General features: G+C 37.9%; 1 protein-coding gene across 8 annotated transcripts in view; it reads left to right on the top strand.

Annotated features, from left to right (window-relative positions):
• Positions 1–18,957, top strand: part of NELL2 (neural EGFL like 2) — a 361,455-nt gene that overhangs the window by 197,881 nt on the left and 144,617 nt on the right. For all 8 annotated transcript variants that reach the window (XM_054526601.1, XM_054526600.1, XM_054526603.1 and 5 more), the window contains 1 exon segment: positions 6,779–6,904. In XM_054526601.1, coding sequence (XP_054382576.1) covers positions 6,779–6,904 — 126 coding nt within the window.

Here is an 18,957-nt window from a genome sequence, read left to right as displayed (position 1 = left end):
CACAACCTAGATCCCTCGCATGAACAGTACACGGAAGGGGTTGCACTCCTATGAGAATCTAATGCCACCTCTGCTCTGACAGGAGAAGGAGCTCAGGCAGTAATACTCACCTGCCGCTCACTTCCTGCTGTGCAGCCCACTTCCTAGCAAATCAGGGACTGGTACTGGTTCGCCATCCCGGGGTTGGGGACCCCTGTTCTATGGGATATTGTTTTGTCTTTGGAGAGAGTTATCGTGCCTAATGTAATTAATGTTTGCTCCAGCTGGGACTCACTGTCCTGTTCTAGACACTGAAGCTGCTTTCCTATCTGTACCAGGAACTATCATCTCTCACCAGGAACCACTTTTGTTTGAGGAAATGCCACAGTGTGATCAAAATAATTCCTCTCTCTGATAACCAGGGTGTTTTCACTGAATTGTTTCTTATAATTGGCTTTTTCATCCCCGTGGGTAAATTGTTCCTATCTTTGTGCACATGGACTTGTTGATGGGACCCTCTCTAGCTCACAAGCTTAAGCCCAGGGGACTCCTGCTATGGCTTTCAGAGGGGCTGAGTCTAATTAGGCAGTAAAGCCATTTTGTCTTTGGCTTTTCTTTGTTGGGAGACTTTTTATTCCTGATCCAGTCTTGTTACTTGCTATTGATCTGTTCAGGTTTTTTCTTTCTTTCTGGTTCAGTCTTGGTAGGTTGTATGTGTCCAGGAATTTATCCATTTCCTCTAAGTTTTTAAATTTATTAACATGCGGCAATTTGTAATAGTCTTTTATGATCCTTTGTATTTCTGTGGTATCAGTTATATGGTCTCCATTTTTGTTTATCTGGTCTTCTCTCTTTTATTCTTTGTTATGCTATATAACAATTTATTTTATCTTTTTAAAAAGCCAACATTTCATTTTGTTAATTCTTTGTATTGTCTGATAGTCTCTGTTTTATTTCTGGTCTGATCTTTGTCATTTCTTTTCTTCTACTAATTTGGGTTTAGTTTGTTCTCACTTTTCCAGTTCCTTGAGGTGCATTGCTATATTGTTTATTTGAAATATTTCTACTTTTTGATGTAGGCATTTATTACTATAAATTTCCCTGGTAGCACTGTTTTTACAGTATCCCATAGATTTTGCTGTGTTGTGCTTTCATTTTCATTTGCTTAAAGAGAACTTTTTATGTGTTCGTAATTTCTATATTGGCCCAGTGGTTGCTCAGGAACATGTTGCTTAATTTCCATGTATTTGTACAATTTCCAGAATTTCTGTTGCTATTGATTTCTAGTTTAATTCCGTTGTGTTCTGAGCAGACACTTGATATGGTTTCAATTTTTAAAACGTTTGGAGACCTGTTTTGTGGCCTAACATGTGTTCTATCCTGGAGAACTTTCCATGTGTTAGTGAGAGGAATATTTATTCTGCAACCATTGGATAAAATTTTCTGTAAATGCTAACTCCATGTAGTATGTAGTGCAGATTAAGTCTGATCTTTCTTTGTTGATTTTCTGTCTAGATGATCTGCCCAGTGCTAAAATGAGGGTGTTGAAGTTCACAGCTATTATTATATTGGGGTCTCTCTCTTTAGCTATAATAGTATTTTCTTTATATAACTGGGTGCTCTTGTGTTGGGTGCATATACAATTACAGTTGTTACATCTTCTTACTGAATTGATTCCTTTGTCATCTATATTGACCTACTTTGTCCCTTTTTATGTTTTTTAACTTGAAGTCAATTTCTGATATAAACATAGCTACTCCTTCACACTTTTGGTTTTCATTTGCATGGATTTTCTTTTCATCCCTTCTCTTTTAGTCTACGTATGTCTTTATAGATGAAATGGGTTTTTTGTACTTGCATCTTGTTTTTTAATACATTCAACTGTTTTATATCTTTTAATTGATGAATTTAAGCCATTTACTTTCAAGGTTTTTATTACTAGGTGGGGACTTCTGTCATATTGGTAATTATTTTCTGATTGTTTTACGTATTCTTTCTTCCTCTTTTGTTGTTTACTTTACAATTTGATGGGGTTTTTTATAGTGATAATATTTGACTCCTTTCTTGTTCTCATTTGTATATCTGCTGTACCAGCGAGTTTTATGCTTTCATGTGTTTTCATTATGGTAGATATCTTTCTTTCACTTCCAGATATAGGATTACTTTAAACATTTTTTGTAGGGCTGGTATAATGATGATGAATTATTTCATTATTTTCTCATCTGAGAAAGAATTTCTTTACCCTTCATTTTTGAGGGATAGCTTTTCTGGGTATAGAATTCTTGGCTATCAGTTGTTGTTGTTTTTCTCTTTCAGCACTTTGAATACATCACTCCATTCTCTCCAGGCCTCTAATTTTCTGCTGAGAAATCAAGGTAGTCTGATAGGGATTCTTTTATATGTGACTTGATGTTTTGTTCTTGCTGTTTGTCTTTGACTTTTGACAGTTTTACTATAACGTGCCTTGAATAAGACCTTGTTGAATTACAGCTATCTGGGAATCTTTGAGCTTCATGTACCTGGATGTTTAGAGTTGGGAATCTTTCAGCTGTTGTTTTGTTCAATAAGTTTTTGATGCATTTGTTCATCTCTTCTCCTTCTGGAACTCCCAAAATTCAAATTTTAGTTACTATATAGTTTCCTATAGGACACTTAGGCTTCCTTCATTTCATTTTATTCTTCTTATTCTGTTTTATTTCTTTTGATTTTTGGTCTGACTGATTTATTTCAAAAGCCCTGTCTTTAAGTTCAGAAATTCTTTCTTCTTCTCCTTGATCTAGTCTATTTTTGAAGCTATTATATTTTTTATTTTATTCATTCAGTTATTCCCTTCTAGGATTTCTGTTTTTTTCTTTTTATGGCATCTATCTCTGTTGAATTTCTTATTCAGATAATGACTTTTTTCGCTGATTTCGTTGTATCGTTTATCTGTGTTCGCGTGTATTTCACTGAGTTTCTCTAATGTCTTTCTTTTGAATTCCTTTTTAGACATTTTATAGATTTCCTTTACATTGGGATCTGTTACTTGATAATTATGATGTTCCTTTGGAGATGTCATGTTTCTTTGTTTTTTCATGTTTCTTATGTCTTTATGTTGATGTCTGTGCATGTGGTGTAACAGTCTCTCCTTCCAATTTTATGGTTTGCCTTTAGTATGGAAAGACTTTTTTCTATAAATGTGTCTGTATTGTTAGTTTAGTAAGATGCTTTTGCTTTGATTCTGGGTAGGCACAATATTGTAGTCTCTGTATGATTTATTGGGCTATAATTAGTATCATTGGTGTCTATGAGTTCCTCAGGGACTTAAGCTGTGATTGTTATTGGAGGCTTTGGTGATGCTTTGCTGGGAATGGGAATTCTAGGTGGGCTGGTCCCTGGGCACCAGTGGTGCATTGGTGGGCTGGATGTGGCTAGTCCTTGGGCCCTTGGTGGCATTCGTGGGCACCAGCAGTGGCAGATATGGGTGGGCCTGTTCTTGGGCCTCTGGGCAGTGTGCTCAGGTTCTCGTAGTTGCAGTGGTGGGCCAACTGAGTGGGTCCTTGATCACTCAGACAGCATTTGTGACACTGATGGTGGCACAAGTGGCAGTTTTCCAACCCTCAGGTCTCTGAGCCACATGCCCAGGTACTAATGGTGGTGGCAGTGGGTTGGGCATGCTGGTTTCTGGGTTCCCTAAGAGGTACATGTGAGTACTGATGGTGGGTGGGGTAGGCCTGTCCTTAATGTCCCTGGATAGTGTGCATATATTCCAGTGGCAGCAGGCATGGCGGGCCCATACCCAGGCTCCTGGCCAGCACAAGTGGGCAGTGTGGGATAATGTCCAGACTTGTGATAGTGCACGTGGGCACCAGCAGTGGTGGCAGCAGGAGAGACAGGTCTCTCAAGCACCATGATGGTGCACCTGGGCCCTGGCTGTGGTAGGTAGGATGGATCAATCCTCAGGTCCCTGGATAAAGCATTTGGGTGCTGATGACAGGGGCATTGGGTGGGACAAGGCTATCCTCAGCCCCCAGGAGGGCACATGGCCAGTCCCGAGGTCTCCTGAAGGCAAATACGGGCACATGGTAGCCCTGCTGCTGGAGAGGGCAGGATTGTTGTCACTGGCAGTGACCCCGGGCAGGCGGCTCTAAGTTTCTAGGGAGGGTACGCTTTGGCTTCCTTTGTCCCAGGGGTTGCTTCCTCAGTGTGTTGCATCATCTATTCCCCAGTGTGTAGGACATTGTGTGGACTAGAGTGCTGGGGACCCGCTTGCACTGATGGGTCCAGCTGGTATTACGGCAGCATAGCCCTCTGGATGGACGTGAAGGGATGCCATGGTGCTCCAGGGATGTAGAAAAGCAGGGGCTTTTGGGCCTCAGGACAGGATGTTGTCTTTTGAGGGATGGCCTCTCAAAAATGCAACATGCTGTAGTTTCTTGGGTCTCAGGAGGGTTTGTAGGACCCTATGTGAAATCCCTTTCTGAAACAATGCCATCCTACAGATTCTAGGCAGTTTCCTATGCTAGGCTCAGGGCCTGTGAGGGCCCAGGGTCTCTTTTGTGGCTAGGATTATGTGAGTCTGTGGTAGGAATATGGACCTCTGCAGATCTTTCACTTACCTTTTCCCCACAATAGATAGTTCCTCCTGGCTTTGAGCTGATCTTGCCCGGGCCAACTGCTTCTCTTCTCTCTCCCATGCCTCAGAGGTTCTCTGACACTTTCCTGCTGAATTTCAGAGTTATCTGTTAGAAACTCAATTTGACATGTGGCTGTCTACTCGCTGTTATGATCCTTGTCTGTTGAGGAGATGAGTACCAGGCTCCTCTAGTAAGCATCTTGAGTCCTCACCCTGCTTAGTGGTGATTGTTAACCTTAGTTGTGCCTTAGGTCAGAAGTCATCAACTTATGACCTGTGAGCTGAGCCGAATCTGGCTGGCTCACCATCCATTTTTGTAAATGAACTTTTATTCCAACACTGCCAAGTTCATTAATTTATGTGTTGCCCATGACTTCCAAAGTCTAGAAAATTTACTATCTGTCCCTTTACAGAGTTTTTTTTTTTTTTTTCTGACCCCTGTATTACACTCATCATGGAGAAGATTTTTTTAAAAATCATTGCATGTGTTCCACCACAAACAAGTAAATTAGAATTTGGAATGGGTTTTTGGCAGTTGGCCCAAGAACTAGTGTTTTTTTGTTTTTGTTTTTTAACATCCCAGATGAATATGATGGACAAAGTTAAGAAATACTAATAGATAATTTATACCCTTGAGGAATATGTGGTTTGTTTGGGAGAAACTTATAAAAATTAATAAAAATACAATTGATGCATCTATAATGGAAACATTTACAAAGTCCTGAAGGAGCACTGCATTGGGAGTATTTTAGTTCATTAGGGAAGTTTTTGTAGGAGAGACATTTAAATAGATTCTTGAAGGATTAATTTACCAGTAAACAAGAGCCACTGGGATGGTGTCAGGGAGAGAAGGTGTAGCAGTTATAAGTAGAGAGAACAGTATGTATAAAGGATGATAGGTAAGAAAGAGCAGGTAGGTTAGAAACTATGTGGCCAGAACACTGAGAGGGGAGAAGGGAGTGAGGTCATCAGATGTGAAATTGGAAAAGTAAAGACCAAACCAGGAAACATTTTGTAGGTTCAGATAAGAGGTTTGGAATTTATTATGCTGTCCATGGAATTGAATAGAAAATTGAGTTTCTCTAGGACTCAGTTTTGTCCCTCTATAAAATAAATAGTTAGCTCAGATGAATGATAAGAACCCTATAGTTCTAAAATACAGATTCCTGAGATTATGTCAGTTATTTCTTTTGACATTCTCAGGACTGGGAACATAGTTGGGCTTACACAAATGACATGGCCCCTGTAGTGGTGTGTCACCTAGCTATCTCTTATAGTTGATCCATTTCTATTAACAGTATAAATGAATTCAATGCTACTTTGTGGAATCATCAGAAGGATATGAGAATGCAGACTTCTGGATGGGAAATTCCTTGTCTGACCAATGCATTAAGGCCCTTAAATACTTGTAAAATGATTTATGTTCCATGCAGAGAGATGCTATTAAATGAGGACAGTTTCATTGTGAAATGTGAATGTGAAAATTCACATTCTTCACAATGAGTAGCAGTGCTTCTTATGGGTTTAGTATCCGGAAGTCATTATACATACTCAAAACTCAGTGTGTGAATTACCATGTAAGATCTTTAATATAATATCTTATTTTACTGTTTTGTAACTTCTCATCTATATCAGGTCTCTGTTGTAACTATCTGTATTTAGATACTTATTGGGATAGCTGTATGTCTACTTTTATCTCTAATAAGCTTGTGCAATTGGCTTCATAACTTTAAGTGAAGTTGTTACAATTCTGGTTTATATTGAACACTTTATTTTCCTCTTTCAGGGTCTGCTCAACTGTACACAATAGCTGGTGAATCAAACAATAATATGTGGCAGGCCCTGTGATTGAAGATTGCAGGATACTAAGGCAGCCCAGTCTTTGCATTCTGATTCATTTTATCAAGCATAGGCCGATGAATGCGCTGAAAATTTCAAAAGATATTTAGATGATGGAAGTTAAAATAGACAGACTTCTTCAAAACTCCAATAAGAGCTGTTGGAAAAAAACTTATGATTTTTGTCATTTGAACATTAAACACTCCTAGCAAAGGAGATATCGTGAATGCTTTTTTGAAATGCTATTCGTTTAGTAAATACTTCTCTCTCCCTACCAAAGAAAATTATATAGGAGCTCCAGAATATTGCCCACTGTTGACCTCTTTGTCCTGTTTTTCTTCACAGACATTGATGAGTGTGCTGAAGGGCGCCATTACTGTCGTGAAAATACGATGTGTGTCAACACCCCGGGTTCTTTTATGTGCATCTGCAAAACTGGATACATCAGAATTGACGATTATTCATGTACAGGTAAACGGTGGCTATTTGTGAAATAAAATCTTTTTATGTCTTAAGTTTACTTTTAAAAATTTCTTTGACTCTCTTTTTTTTCATAAGTATACCATAAATACAACAAAATGTAAGCAAAATCATATCTTCTTGATTTGGTAGTTATTTCTTAATCTGTTCTAAAGAAAAAAAACACCTGCTTGCTCTAGATAAATATGTACTCCAATTTGGAAGATAAAAACCCTAAAAAATGAGTATATGCTACATTTATACTTAGTATTTATGCTCAAAACTTGTGTGAAATACTATGGTCAATCTGAGAAACAGTCCCTAAATGATATATGATGAAAGATTTTTGAATAGAAAAATAATAACATAAATAATGTAATTTTTTTCAGAAATAGATTTTTAGAGTTCTAGGACATGGGACTATTAAAGATAATTGAGCTTCTTCACATGTCTGAGAAGTACAATTGAGAACCACATCAAAGAAGTTTTCTATATTTTTGTTGTATGAAATACCACTCTTCTAGTATCATCTAAAGTCTTGTTAGGGATATTGTATTAGTAGTGTCTGAAGTTGGTCCTGGCTTGGGGTAATACAGCATATTCCTTTTATTCTATAGCTTTCTACCTGTAGAATATGAAAACAAAACAAAACAAAACGTGGTGCTAGAAGAGTAGCTTGAATACTATAGGATTTGAGGAAATGTGGGTGTGAAACAGAACATTTCTTTCCATCTCTATATTTTTAAATAGAAGAAACAAAAATAACATATTTTAGAAAAACAGGTAGAATCGTAAAACTGGAGAGCACCCAAAAATGTTATTCTTGTCACCTGTTTCTCTACCTCCAACTTTATGATCTTTATCAGATGCATGTGTAAACAAAACCTAGATGTTTTCAGGGAAAGAGACTCCATAATCCTCCCTAGTAAAAATATGAATCTATAATAGAAGTATCACTTTGTCTTTGTTTTAGTTTTCTGCTTCTAAGTCTTCATTATAGTGTCCATACTGTCTGCTAATTGATAGCCTTATCACAGGGAAGGATCTTCTTCTAAACTGGAATATAGTATTTATAAAAACAAAATGATGGCATTCAAAAATAATGAGAAGTGACTTCCCAATTTATGGAAAATAACTGAAGATATCCTGGAGGTAGAAGATATTTAATATAAAAATGCTGATGGATTTACAAATTCCTATCTTTTTTGTCAGTTCATCCTAAACATTTCCAAATTATGGAAACAGTTCTTCATTTTTTTAGACAAAATTTGAGTACATTGAGTGGAAGAGTTTCTTGAAGTAGGACTACAGAGATGCTTTTCAGCATAAAAAGAATATAAAAGAACAAATTATAATAAATAAATGGAATATATCATTTACTATACTATTGATAATACCAATAAATCTGAATTTCCATTTCATCTTTAACAAGAAAACTAAGATAAAACTGCTGCATCTTAGAATGCATATATTTCAAGGTGTGCTTATTAAAAATGAGTGCTAGCAATTTCAGGGGAGCCCACTGATTCTTTGGTATTATAGACTTGAAAAGCTTTTTTATATTTCCTAATGATTCTCTTTGTTTTTGTTATATTCTTAAAGTAGTGTTAGAAATTTTAAGTGAGAGGAGATGGGACATAATTTGGCCTACTGTTGAGTAAGGAGTATTTCTGCAGGGCAGGATATTTTTAAGAGATTCATTTCCGTTCTGAGTCTGTTGGATATAAATCCAAGGAATAGTTTAGCTTTCATATATTTACAGAGAGTCTTCTGCTTTGGCTTCGCCTCTCCCAGTGCACTTTCCTTCCAAATAAAATCCTACAAATTAATGTTTGTTTTTGACTACTTGGGAGGAATTTTCCCTTACCATTTCAAAGTATCTAATGATATAAATGAACTATTCCTTTGTAGGAATGTGAAGGGAGTAGAAAATGATTTTAAGAAACGCTATTCAGACTATGATTTTTTTATGCCTAAGGAACCAGAGCCAAGAATCTCAGGATCTGGCAGATGATAAAATGTATTTCTTTAATGAGGCACTAGCATTTTCAACTAACACCACTATTTCTATGCTACCACTTAAAGAGGAGAAACTTTCTTGCCCTTAAATTGTCTCTCTATTACGACTAGGTCTATGAACACAAAACTTGGATTTTTTTTTAGAGAATATGTCGATTTTATTTTTAGTCCAGAGTCAGGTGAATATTGCCAAAGCTTATTTTTTTTTAATGTTAGGCCATAGAAGGTCAACACATATTCCAGGTCTCTGTAAAGGAAATACATGTTTTCATTTTATGTCCTGGGATTGGCTCCTCCACACTTTGATATTAGGGTCTGTACACAAGTCTTAAAGAAATTACTCCCCTAATGGGACTTTGCCTTGTGACCAAAGGCTTCTAGCCTGTTCCTTTTTGAGAGCTCCCATAAGACCAGAGTAGGACTTTATTTATCTTATAAAATATTGAGATTTATTTTTTTCTAAATTTTAGTAACAGACACCCACATACTTGTAGTAGGAGACGTTCCAAAATGAATGTCAAACCATCACTGCAGAACCTGTCCCTGATGTTTGTGACTGAGCTTTTGCAATTCCATGTCCATTTTGCTTTTGTATTCCTGCCCCTCTTTCCTGTTAATGAGCCCCCTGCTAACAGAACAACAGATACTCCCAGCAGACTCTCAAAGTTGCTTATCCCATGTGGAAATTAATCATAGACATTCTAATTTAAAGAAGATTCCAAGAGCAATACACATTACTTAATAATCAAGAGCTTTGATCAATAAAGAAGCCTTCTTCTGCTTCATTTGTTTAACCTAGTAACTCTGGCATACAAATTACATATGCAAGTTGGTCAAATTGCATATTTTTTTCTTTCAGTTTCAGATGATTTGAGTTAGGTTTTCCTCATGTTCATAAAATTTTGTAGATGGAAGAATTATTAAAGATAATCTGGTTAAATCCCTTAAGTTTCAGAAATGAAGAAACTGAGGCTCAGAGAGATTGCTTTATCCATAGTTAAACATCTAGTGAGAAGCCAAGGGGGCTGGAATATGAACCTCTTTATTATAACTCTTATACTATTCACTGTTTGTCTAATTTGTAGCCATACAAAAGTAAAGGGAAATGATTCATATTTTATGTAGAAACACACTATTCAATACAGTATGTTCATTATTTAAACTGCTGTCTTTATAGGTTATTTAAGTTAATTAGCTTCAATTCCAAGAGAAATTTTTACCCTACAGATCTTATAATAATGACCCTAAATCAGAAGTTAGTGGAATAAACATGAATCACCATTTTCTGGGCCTCTGACTTTATTCCAAAGTTGTGGAAATGACTCAGTTGCACTATTTGCACAAATGATGCATTTGTTTTTGCTCTTCTAAACACATTAATGTGATTTTCCTTTCAGCGAAGGTGTTATTATTTTTTCTAATTAATGCTTCATAATTTATCTCTTTACATCGTTTCATGTTCCTATAGAAAAAATACTGGGTATCGCAAGAGAAGAAAGAGAGAGAGAGAGAGGAGCAGGAAGGAGGGAGAAAAGATAAAGGAAAGGAAGGGGGAAGGAAGAAGGGAAGGGAGAACAGAGAGAGGGAAATAGAGAAGAGAAAAAAATGGAAGGGAAGAGAAGGAAAGAAATGGAAAAGGGAAGAGAAAAGGAAAGGGAAGGGAATGGAAGAGAAAACATGAGCCAAGGTGCTTTGGGGCCCATTCTTCAGGATCTCTGAAAAAGTAACCTATTTTGTTTATGCATAACAAAGTTTCTTGATTACTTATATGGACTAATGGCTTTTTTTGGTTCACTCACATAAGCATTAATTAAATTGGGTAGATCTTCTTGAGTTTTACTGGGAATCTCTTCTTGGAACTGGCCTTGAGTAATGGAAAAAGCATGAAACATCTCTGGAAACAAAGATGGAATTGTTACCAGTGGCAAATATCTGAGTCACATGTCACTGTGTTACTGGTGGAAGATATTCGAGTTACCGGTGGTGAATCCATACAGGTCTGCAACAACCTCACTGCTTACCTCCTCAGAAGAAAGAATTCAACTGAGGACTGAGGGGCATAAGGCAGAAAAAGAGACTGAGGCAAGTTTCAGAGCAGGAGTGGAAGTTTATTAAAAAGTTTTAGTGCAAGAAAGAAGGTACACTTGGGTGACCCAAAGGACAAGTGCTGTGTTTAACCTTGATCCTAGGACTGTATAGGCCAGCCCACCTCCAATGTCTTACCCCCCTTTCCCATGATTCTTCCCTTAGGATGGGCTGCCTGCATGTGCAGTGCCCTCCTTACGCTTGGGAAGTGAGCATGCACGGTGTATTTAGGAAGTTGTATGCATGCTCATCTGAGGCTTTCTTCCCTTTTCCAGTGGAATGCCCCTGGAAAGTCATACTATGTCATTTTGTCTCTTAATGCACATGCCAGGGAAGTTGCTTCTCCCTGGCATCTGCATTCAGTTAACACTTTAGTGAGACACATGTGGACCCTCAGGAAATGGCCTTTCCCTGGTGCTGGCTGCCAGTTAATCACTTTTAAAGAAGCAATGTGATAATTGCCAAACCATCACCTAACATTCCTGGTGAGTGGAGGAGAACCCTCTCCTGCCCCACTCATGCCTGTCTAACTACCTATAACAGAATCAAGAATTTGGGGGAAAGATCTGAGTGAAGAGGCACTCATTTCAGATCTTCCTCACATTTTTCTCTGCTCTCTACTGCAATGAAAAAGGAATTCTGATTCTTCTTTTGTGTTGATGAACTCTATGTTGTGTAGTTCTTTAGAGTGGGAATAGGAGAATGGGAAGGATGGATGGGTAGAAGGGATGGAAAATTCTCTTGCCCCAGCCTAGGGATTAAATTGATCCTTTAGGGTAGTGGTTGTCAATTATGCATTCCCACCTGACAAAGGATACTTGAAAATGTCTGGAGATATTTTTGGTTATACAACTATGTGGGAAGGGGTTACTACTGGGATCTGGTAGGTAGAGGCCAGGGATGCAACTAAACATCCTGTAATATTATTAGGCTAGCTATCTGCTTAAGGAACTGCTTTATTTCCTTGGGACCCCATCAATGGGAATTTTTCTCTGGTTACCTTTCAGATGAGTGATTAATCTTCATCCTTTACAAGATATCTGGCACAGGACAGCTAGGTCCTCATCCTCCAAAAAGATTTACATGGCCCAAAATGTCAATAGTCCCAAGGTTGGGAAATCCTACTTTAGAGTCACCCAATTAAAATTGTAAGATGCATATTTTCCTTTTAACTTTTCCTGTTCCCCTTTGAATTTCCTTTAGGCCCTGTACAGGGATACTTCTCTTACTTCTTGTGGTCCCCAGTGTCCTTTTATTGTCCTTTGGCCACAAAAAGGACCCTGTTTTAAGTCCCACTCACCACTAAGTTCTTCTGTCTCCTTTCTTCTATCAAAACCCGGATTTTAGCTTAACCTAGGTGAATGATTCTCCAATGATAAAATTACAGGCCTCAGCAGAGGCAGCAGAGAAAACTTCTTAGGGCCCCTCAAATTACACTATCCTGGTGCATGCTCCATATACTTTCTACTGATTTTTACTGCTTCTATTATCCCAGGGCCTTCTGATACTGGCTTTGGTCCATGTCACATATCATAGGAGGTTTATAAAGTGTCTAAGCACAAGGAGTTCTACTAGATACTTGAGTTTTTGTTGTAAAAAAAAAAAAAAAAAAAGAGACTCCTCTGGTGTTCCTCAAGGAGTTTCACTTCTGAAAGTACTTAACTTTTTATAGCATTGAATATGCCTAGTGCTTATGTTTTATTATCTTTTTATGGTCAATTCTTTTTCTCTAACGTGGTTGATGTTGAATTTTTTAAAAAGTTATCACTAATGACCAGTGATGTCACTAATGACCAGTGATGATGAGCTTTTTTTCTTATGTTTCTTGGCCACATGAATGTCTTCTGTTGAGAAGTGTCTGTTCATATCCTTTGCCCACTTTTTGATGGAGTTGTTTTTATTCACTCTAAATTTGTTTAAGTTCCTTGAAGATTCTAGATATTAGCTTTTTGTCAGATGGATGGATTGCATAAATTTTCTCCCATTCTGTAGGTTGCCTGTTCACTTTGATGATAGTTTCTTTTGCTGTGCAGAAGCTCTTTAGTTTAATTATACCCCATTTGTCAATTTTGGCTTTTGTTACCATTGCTTTTGGTGTTTTAGTCATGAAGCGTTTGCCCATGCCTATGTCCTGAATGGTATTGCCTAGGTTTTCTTCTAGGGTTTTTATGGTTTTAGGTCTCATGTTTAAGTCTTTAATCCATCTTACTTTTTGTACCAGGTGTAAGGAAGGGGTCCAGTTTCAGTTTTCTGCGTATGGCTGGCCAGTTTTCCCAAAACCATTTATTAAATAGGGAATCCTTTTCCCATTGCTTGTTTTTGTCAGGTTTGTCAAAGATCAGCTGGTTATAGATGTGTGGTGTTATTTCTGAGGCCTCTGTTCTGTTCCATTGATCTATATATCTGTTTTGGTACCAGTACCATGCTGTTTTGGTTACTGTAGCCTTGTAGTATAGTTTGAAATCAGGTAGTGTGATGCCTCCAACTTTGTTCTTTTTCTTTTTTCTTTTTTTTTTTGAGACAGAGTCTTGCTCTGTCGCCCAGGCTAGAGTGCAGTGGTGCGATCTTGGCTCACTGCAGGCTCTGCCCCCCGGGGTTCACACCATTCTCCTGCTTCAGCCTCCTGAGTAGCTGGGACTACAGGTGCCCGCCACCTCGCCTGGCTAATTTTTTGTATTTTTTGTAGAGACAGGGTTTCACCATGTTAGCCAGGATGGTCTCGATCTCCTGACCTCGTGATCCCTTTTTGCTTAGGACTGTCTTGGTTATGTGGGCTCTTTTTTGGTTCCATATGAAATTTAAACTAGTTTTTTCTAATTCTGTGAAGAAAGTCAATGGTAGCTTGATGGAGATAGCATTGAATCTATAAATTACTTTGGGCAGTATGGCCATTTTCATGATATTGATTCTTCCTATCCATGAGCATGGAATGTTTTTCCATTTGTTGTGTCCTCTTATTTCCTTAACCAGTGGTTTATAGTTTTCCTTGAAGAGGTCCTTCACATCCCTTGTAAGTTGTATTCCTAGGTATTTTATTCTCTTTGTAGCAATTGTGAATGGGAGTTCACTCATGATTTGGCTCTCTGTTTGTCTGTTTTTGGTATATAGGAATGCTTTTGATTTTTGCACATTGATTTTGTATCCTGAGACTTTGCTGAAGTTCCTTATCAGCTTAAAAGAGATTTTGGGCTGAGACAATGATGAAATACCATCTCACACCAGTTAGAATGGTGATCATTAAAAAGTCAGGAAACAACAGATGGTGGAGAGGATGTGGAGAAATAAGAACACTTTTGCACTGTTGATGGGAATGTAAATTAGTTCAACCATTGTGGAAGACAGTGTGGTGATTCCTCAAGGATCTAGAACCAGAAATACCATTTGACACAGCAGTCCCATTACTGGGTATATACCCAAAGGATTATAAATCATTCTACTATAAAGACACATGGACATGCATGTTTATTGCAGCACTATGCACAAGAGCAAAGACTTGAAACCAACCCAAATGTCCATCAATGATAGACTGGATAAAGAAAATGTGGCACATATACATCATGGAGTACTATGCAGCCATAAAAAACGATGAGTTCCTGTCCTTTGCAGGGACATGGATGAAGCTGGAAACCATCATTCTCAGCAAACTAACACAGGAACAGAAAACCAAACACTGCGTGTTCTCATTCATAAGTGAGTGTTGAACATTGAGAAAACATAGACACAGGGAGGGGAACATCACACACCAGGGCCTGTTAAGGGGTAGGGGGATAGGGGAGGGATAGCATTAGGAGAAATACCTAATGTAGATGATGGGTTGATGGGTGCAGCAAACCACCATGGCACGTGTATACCTATGTAACAACCTGCACGTTCTGCACATGTATCCCAGAACTTAAAGTATAATTAAAAAAAAAAGAATTTCAAATCTTTTAAATGTGGTCTCATAAGACAATGTGTGAAGGATCTCAATTAATGGTAGTGGAATAAATGGCTGGTAATTTGAGGAAAAATTCAGTTTTGACTCATACCTCATATACCACACAGATGCATGCACACCCACACACATGCACACACTCTCTCTCTCTTTTATTTCTCTCTCCAGTGAAATATTAAATGAGTTAAATATTTTTATTTAAAGAAGTTATCACTAGTGTCCTGTTTGTCAGTCTTGTTTAATTTGCTAATTATGGAGAAAGAGTGGTGAATTTTATGATGATATTTTCTTCACTTTTCCTCATCACTATTGATCTTCTAGCCTTAAAAGAGTCTTGGATACTATTTTTGGATGCAAAAGGTTACAGAAAAGAATTTACTGCTGGGCAACTAAAGCAAAGATTTTAAGTCAGTTGTAACCCATGCATGCCCCTTTCTCAAACATTGCTCTGTGTGTTTAATTTATTTAAAAATAAAGCCAGAAAGGTAATTTGTTTGATGGATTTAAAGAAATGATATGTTGAAAAGGCAGCAATGTTATTGTTTGTATTCTAACTTCTTCCCCAAAAACTTATATTGCAGCAAAAATTTATTGTATGGACAAACAGTACCTTCATATCAGCTATTTAAAAATAACTTTCAATGGATTTATCAAAATCACAAGTACAGAACAAAACAGATAATTTATCGTGTGTGCATGTACCATAATAATTACTGGTATATAAATGGTAAAGGAAGTAAGAATACTGGGGACAATGACAGAGTAGATAGGGCCACAAGAAACACAGATTGAGGAGGACGATAACAAAGGGCCAGAAGTGGAAATATGCGTATCAGCTTTCACAAAAACATTAAACAAAGTTATTTTAGTTGTAAAGTGCCTTGTACACTTTTCCTTTAGTAAAATGCTTACTGCAAAAGAAATGTTTAATGAACACTAGCTGTTTTTATTGTGACTCTTATGGTTAGACAAGTTCTTATCTTGAGGAAATGTCTTATTTCTCAATGGGACTCTTTCAACTGGGCACTTTTCTCTGGTTAATTTTAAACTGAGTTGTGAACTTACATGAGATAGCTTTGCTGGAGCAATGGACTCAATGTGTTATTGTTTATTTGACTGTACTTCTTCTGTACCTGTGAATAAGGGCTTAAAAACCTTGATGTAACTGAGTAACAGTTACTCTGGAAGTTGGAAAATTCCTTCCTTTGGAGGATTTGTTGTACTTCCTAGGAAGAATTTCCAGAATGAATGTTAGATTGTGATACCCAGGGACTAAATGGAAACATTCAGGGTTTCACAATACTAATCTGCCTGGGGTAAAGAATAGCACCTCTAAACAATCAGCAGGTCTGGGCCATTCTCAAGCAGGACAGATTTTGTGAGCCTGGCTGCTTCTGTGTGGATTTATTTTAGAAAGAGCCACAGTCAACAATCAGACAATCCTACCATCTGGCCACTAGTTGCCATCACTATTGGAAATGACTTTTGAATTTTTGTGAACAACCATTTCAAATTTTCTTTTCCTGAAATCAGCATTGCAAACTATCATGAAATTGTGGCATATATCAGCCTTTTTATAAAACATGAAAATCAGACAACTTTAGGTTTTAAAATGTAAAGTATGCCCCCTAAAGCTAAATGATGCCTCATTCATTTCCTGTGGTTCATTATCTATTATTACAATGTTACTTATTAAGTAATTTGAAAATATAAACATGATCACAAAAGCAAATTAAAATACCAGGCCCTAGGACTCAAAGAATTAATGATGAAAAACTGTTTCTAAGCAGACATAATCCAGGAAGCATCTCTAGAAAAGCACGTACTCTGGTTTCCAGGAAGGGTTAATGTTTCGAAAACTTCAGGCCACATTTAGAAAACTCACAGAGAACAGAAGTGAGATGTGTCTCCACAGTTACTGAGGAGGCCAAGGCAATGTGCTTATCTCTTTTCTGAAACACATATGTGCATGCATACAATTAGCAGTCAGCTCAAAATGGAACAGGCTCAAAGGCTCTGGGAGCTGAATTGCCTTTTTAAAGATGAAAAGCTTGGAAAGGAGTCTGTGCTCTCTGAATCTGTCAGTGAGTGGGGGAAGCACACCAGCTTCAATGTAGTGGCTTTTAGGCTTGTCAGAGCCTTTATGTAGCGTCATATGCATCTGTCGTATCCATATACAACCTGCAGCCCAGCTGGCCATAGTTTGGTCTTTAGAGCACCAGTGGCATGTTTCCCTGTGAACCTGCCTCTCTGCAAGCTCACCTGAGGACTGAGATGGTGGGAGCCGCCTTATTAGCAAGCCTCATCTACTTTGACTTATTAGTCAAACCCTAATTTACCTTTGTCCCAAATGGATGTATTAGTTGTTTCACTTCAAGATTTTTATATGAAAAGCAGAGAGCTGAAAACTCTCCTAGGGGAATAAAAGGATTATACATGCCAGGAGTGTAATAATAACGGTGTCTTAGCAACAGACACCTGTAGAGGAGAGGCTTGCTGAATTTGAAGCTCAACAGATGCCTTTCATTTCCTTTCTTGATTGTTGGCTTTGACATGTTAGCCAGGATGAAATTTGACCTTCCTTGTGACTTATCACCTTTTGAGTGCTCCATGGAGCAGAGTTCATCTTCCCATTCTGCTGCTGATCTAATGTTGCAGTGGGTGTATAACCTCCTGGTGACATTGCCTTGCCTCGCTGCTTTTCTTTCCTCCCCAGCCCGGGGTGCCTCTGCAGTGTCACATTCATGACAAGTCATGGTTTTGGGCCCTGAGATAGAGTTTCTTCCCCCAAATCAGAAGCCTCATCTCTGCTGTGTGCTTCTGTTGGGGTGAGACACAGCCACACTGACTGCTTGGAGAGTGTTTCCTTACTGTGTCTGTGGGTCAGGAATCTAGTTGTGGAATAGCTGCATTCCAGTAGGAACTGACATCCTATTACTTTTGCTGTAAACTATTGGTTAGAAGCAAATCACTAGGTCCAGCCTACACTAAACTGCAGGGGATTACACAAAGGCATGGCTAGCAGGAGATAGATATCATAGGGGACCATTTTAGAGACTGACTACCACAAACGATGAGTATTATATGTAGTTAATTAACCCACTTCAGCCAAGTACAGATAAACTGTATCAGGTTGAAGGACAAGAGTAGAGAGAGTTAGTAGTAAAAACGTATGGTGTAGGAACTGTGTGTGAGTGATTGTGAAAAACCCATAAGCTCTCACACATTTCTTTTACTTTTCTTTACACCAGAGCTTTCATATAGGTACGTGGTAGAGTTATTGTCCAATTTAATAGATGGGAATAGTGTAAATCAATCATTACAGCACAATATGGTACAATTTGTTACAAAAAAATGTGCAGAGAGCTGTGGGGAGCTCAGAGAAGGCAGTGAGTCATCTGGCTGAAACCTGGGTATGGCCACACATCACCAACTAAGTGACATTGAAATTGAGGTTTTTAAGGATGAACAGACATTTCAAGAGAGAAAGAAGTGAGAGAAGACATTTCAAGAAGCAGGAAGAGTAGGTTGTTGTATAATAGCAAGTTTAGTGTGAATGGAATTGTAAGAGATTAAGCCAGAAAGTCTTATAGAAAATTCTAAGACACATTTATGGTTTCTGAAACATTTCCGACAGTCTATAGACATTCTAATTAAGATGTGCAACTTTAAGTGTTAACGCTTTGTTTTGTCTTTGTTGTATGTTATTTTTCTTTTTTGCTGAAAAATTGTTAAATTGATGAGACTTCCAATAATCAATGCAGGCCTAGTATTAAGGTGATATGGTATTACATTTCAAAGAAGGCAGAAGGTTTTGTTGGTGTTCTTGGAACTCCATGAAAGCAAATTTTCAGTGTGGCCTAGTGAGAGCTGATTTTAGAATTTTTCTCAAAAATTCATTACCATTAAGTTGTTATCTGAGGAATTTTAAAAATGATTTGCAAAAATATAGTGAACTACAACAACTAACAACAACAATCAGATTCTGACAGGAAATGGCGTAGAATCTCTTTAGTTCGTCCAAATC

This window comes from Pongo abelii, chromosome 10 (genome assembly GCF_028885655.2).
Source record: "Pongo abelii isolate AG06213 chromosome 10, NHGRI_mPonAbe1-v2.0_pri, whole genome shotgun sequence".
NCBI lineage: Eukaryota > Metazoa > Chordata > Mammalia > Primates > Hominidae > Pongo > Pongo abelii.
Note: the sequence above shows the minus strand (reverse complement) of the source record. Positions and strands in the feature narration are given on the sequence as shown.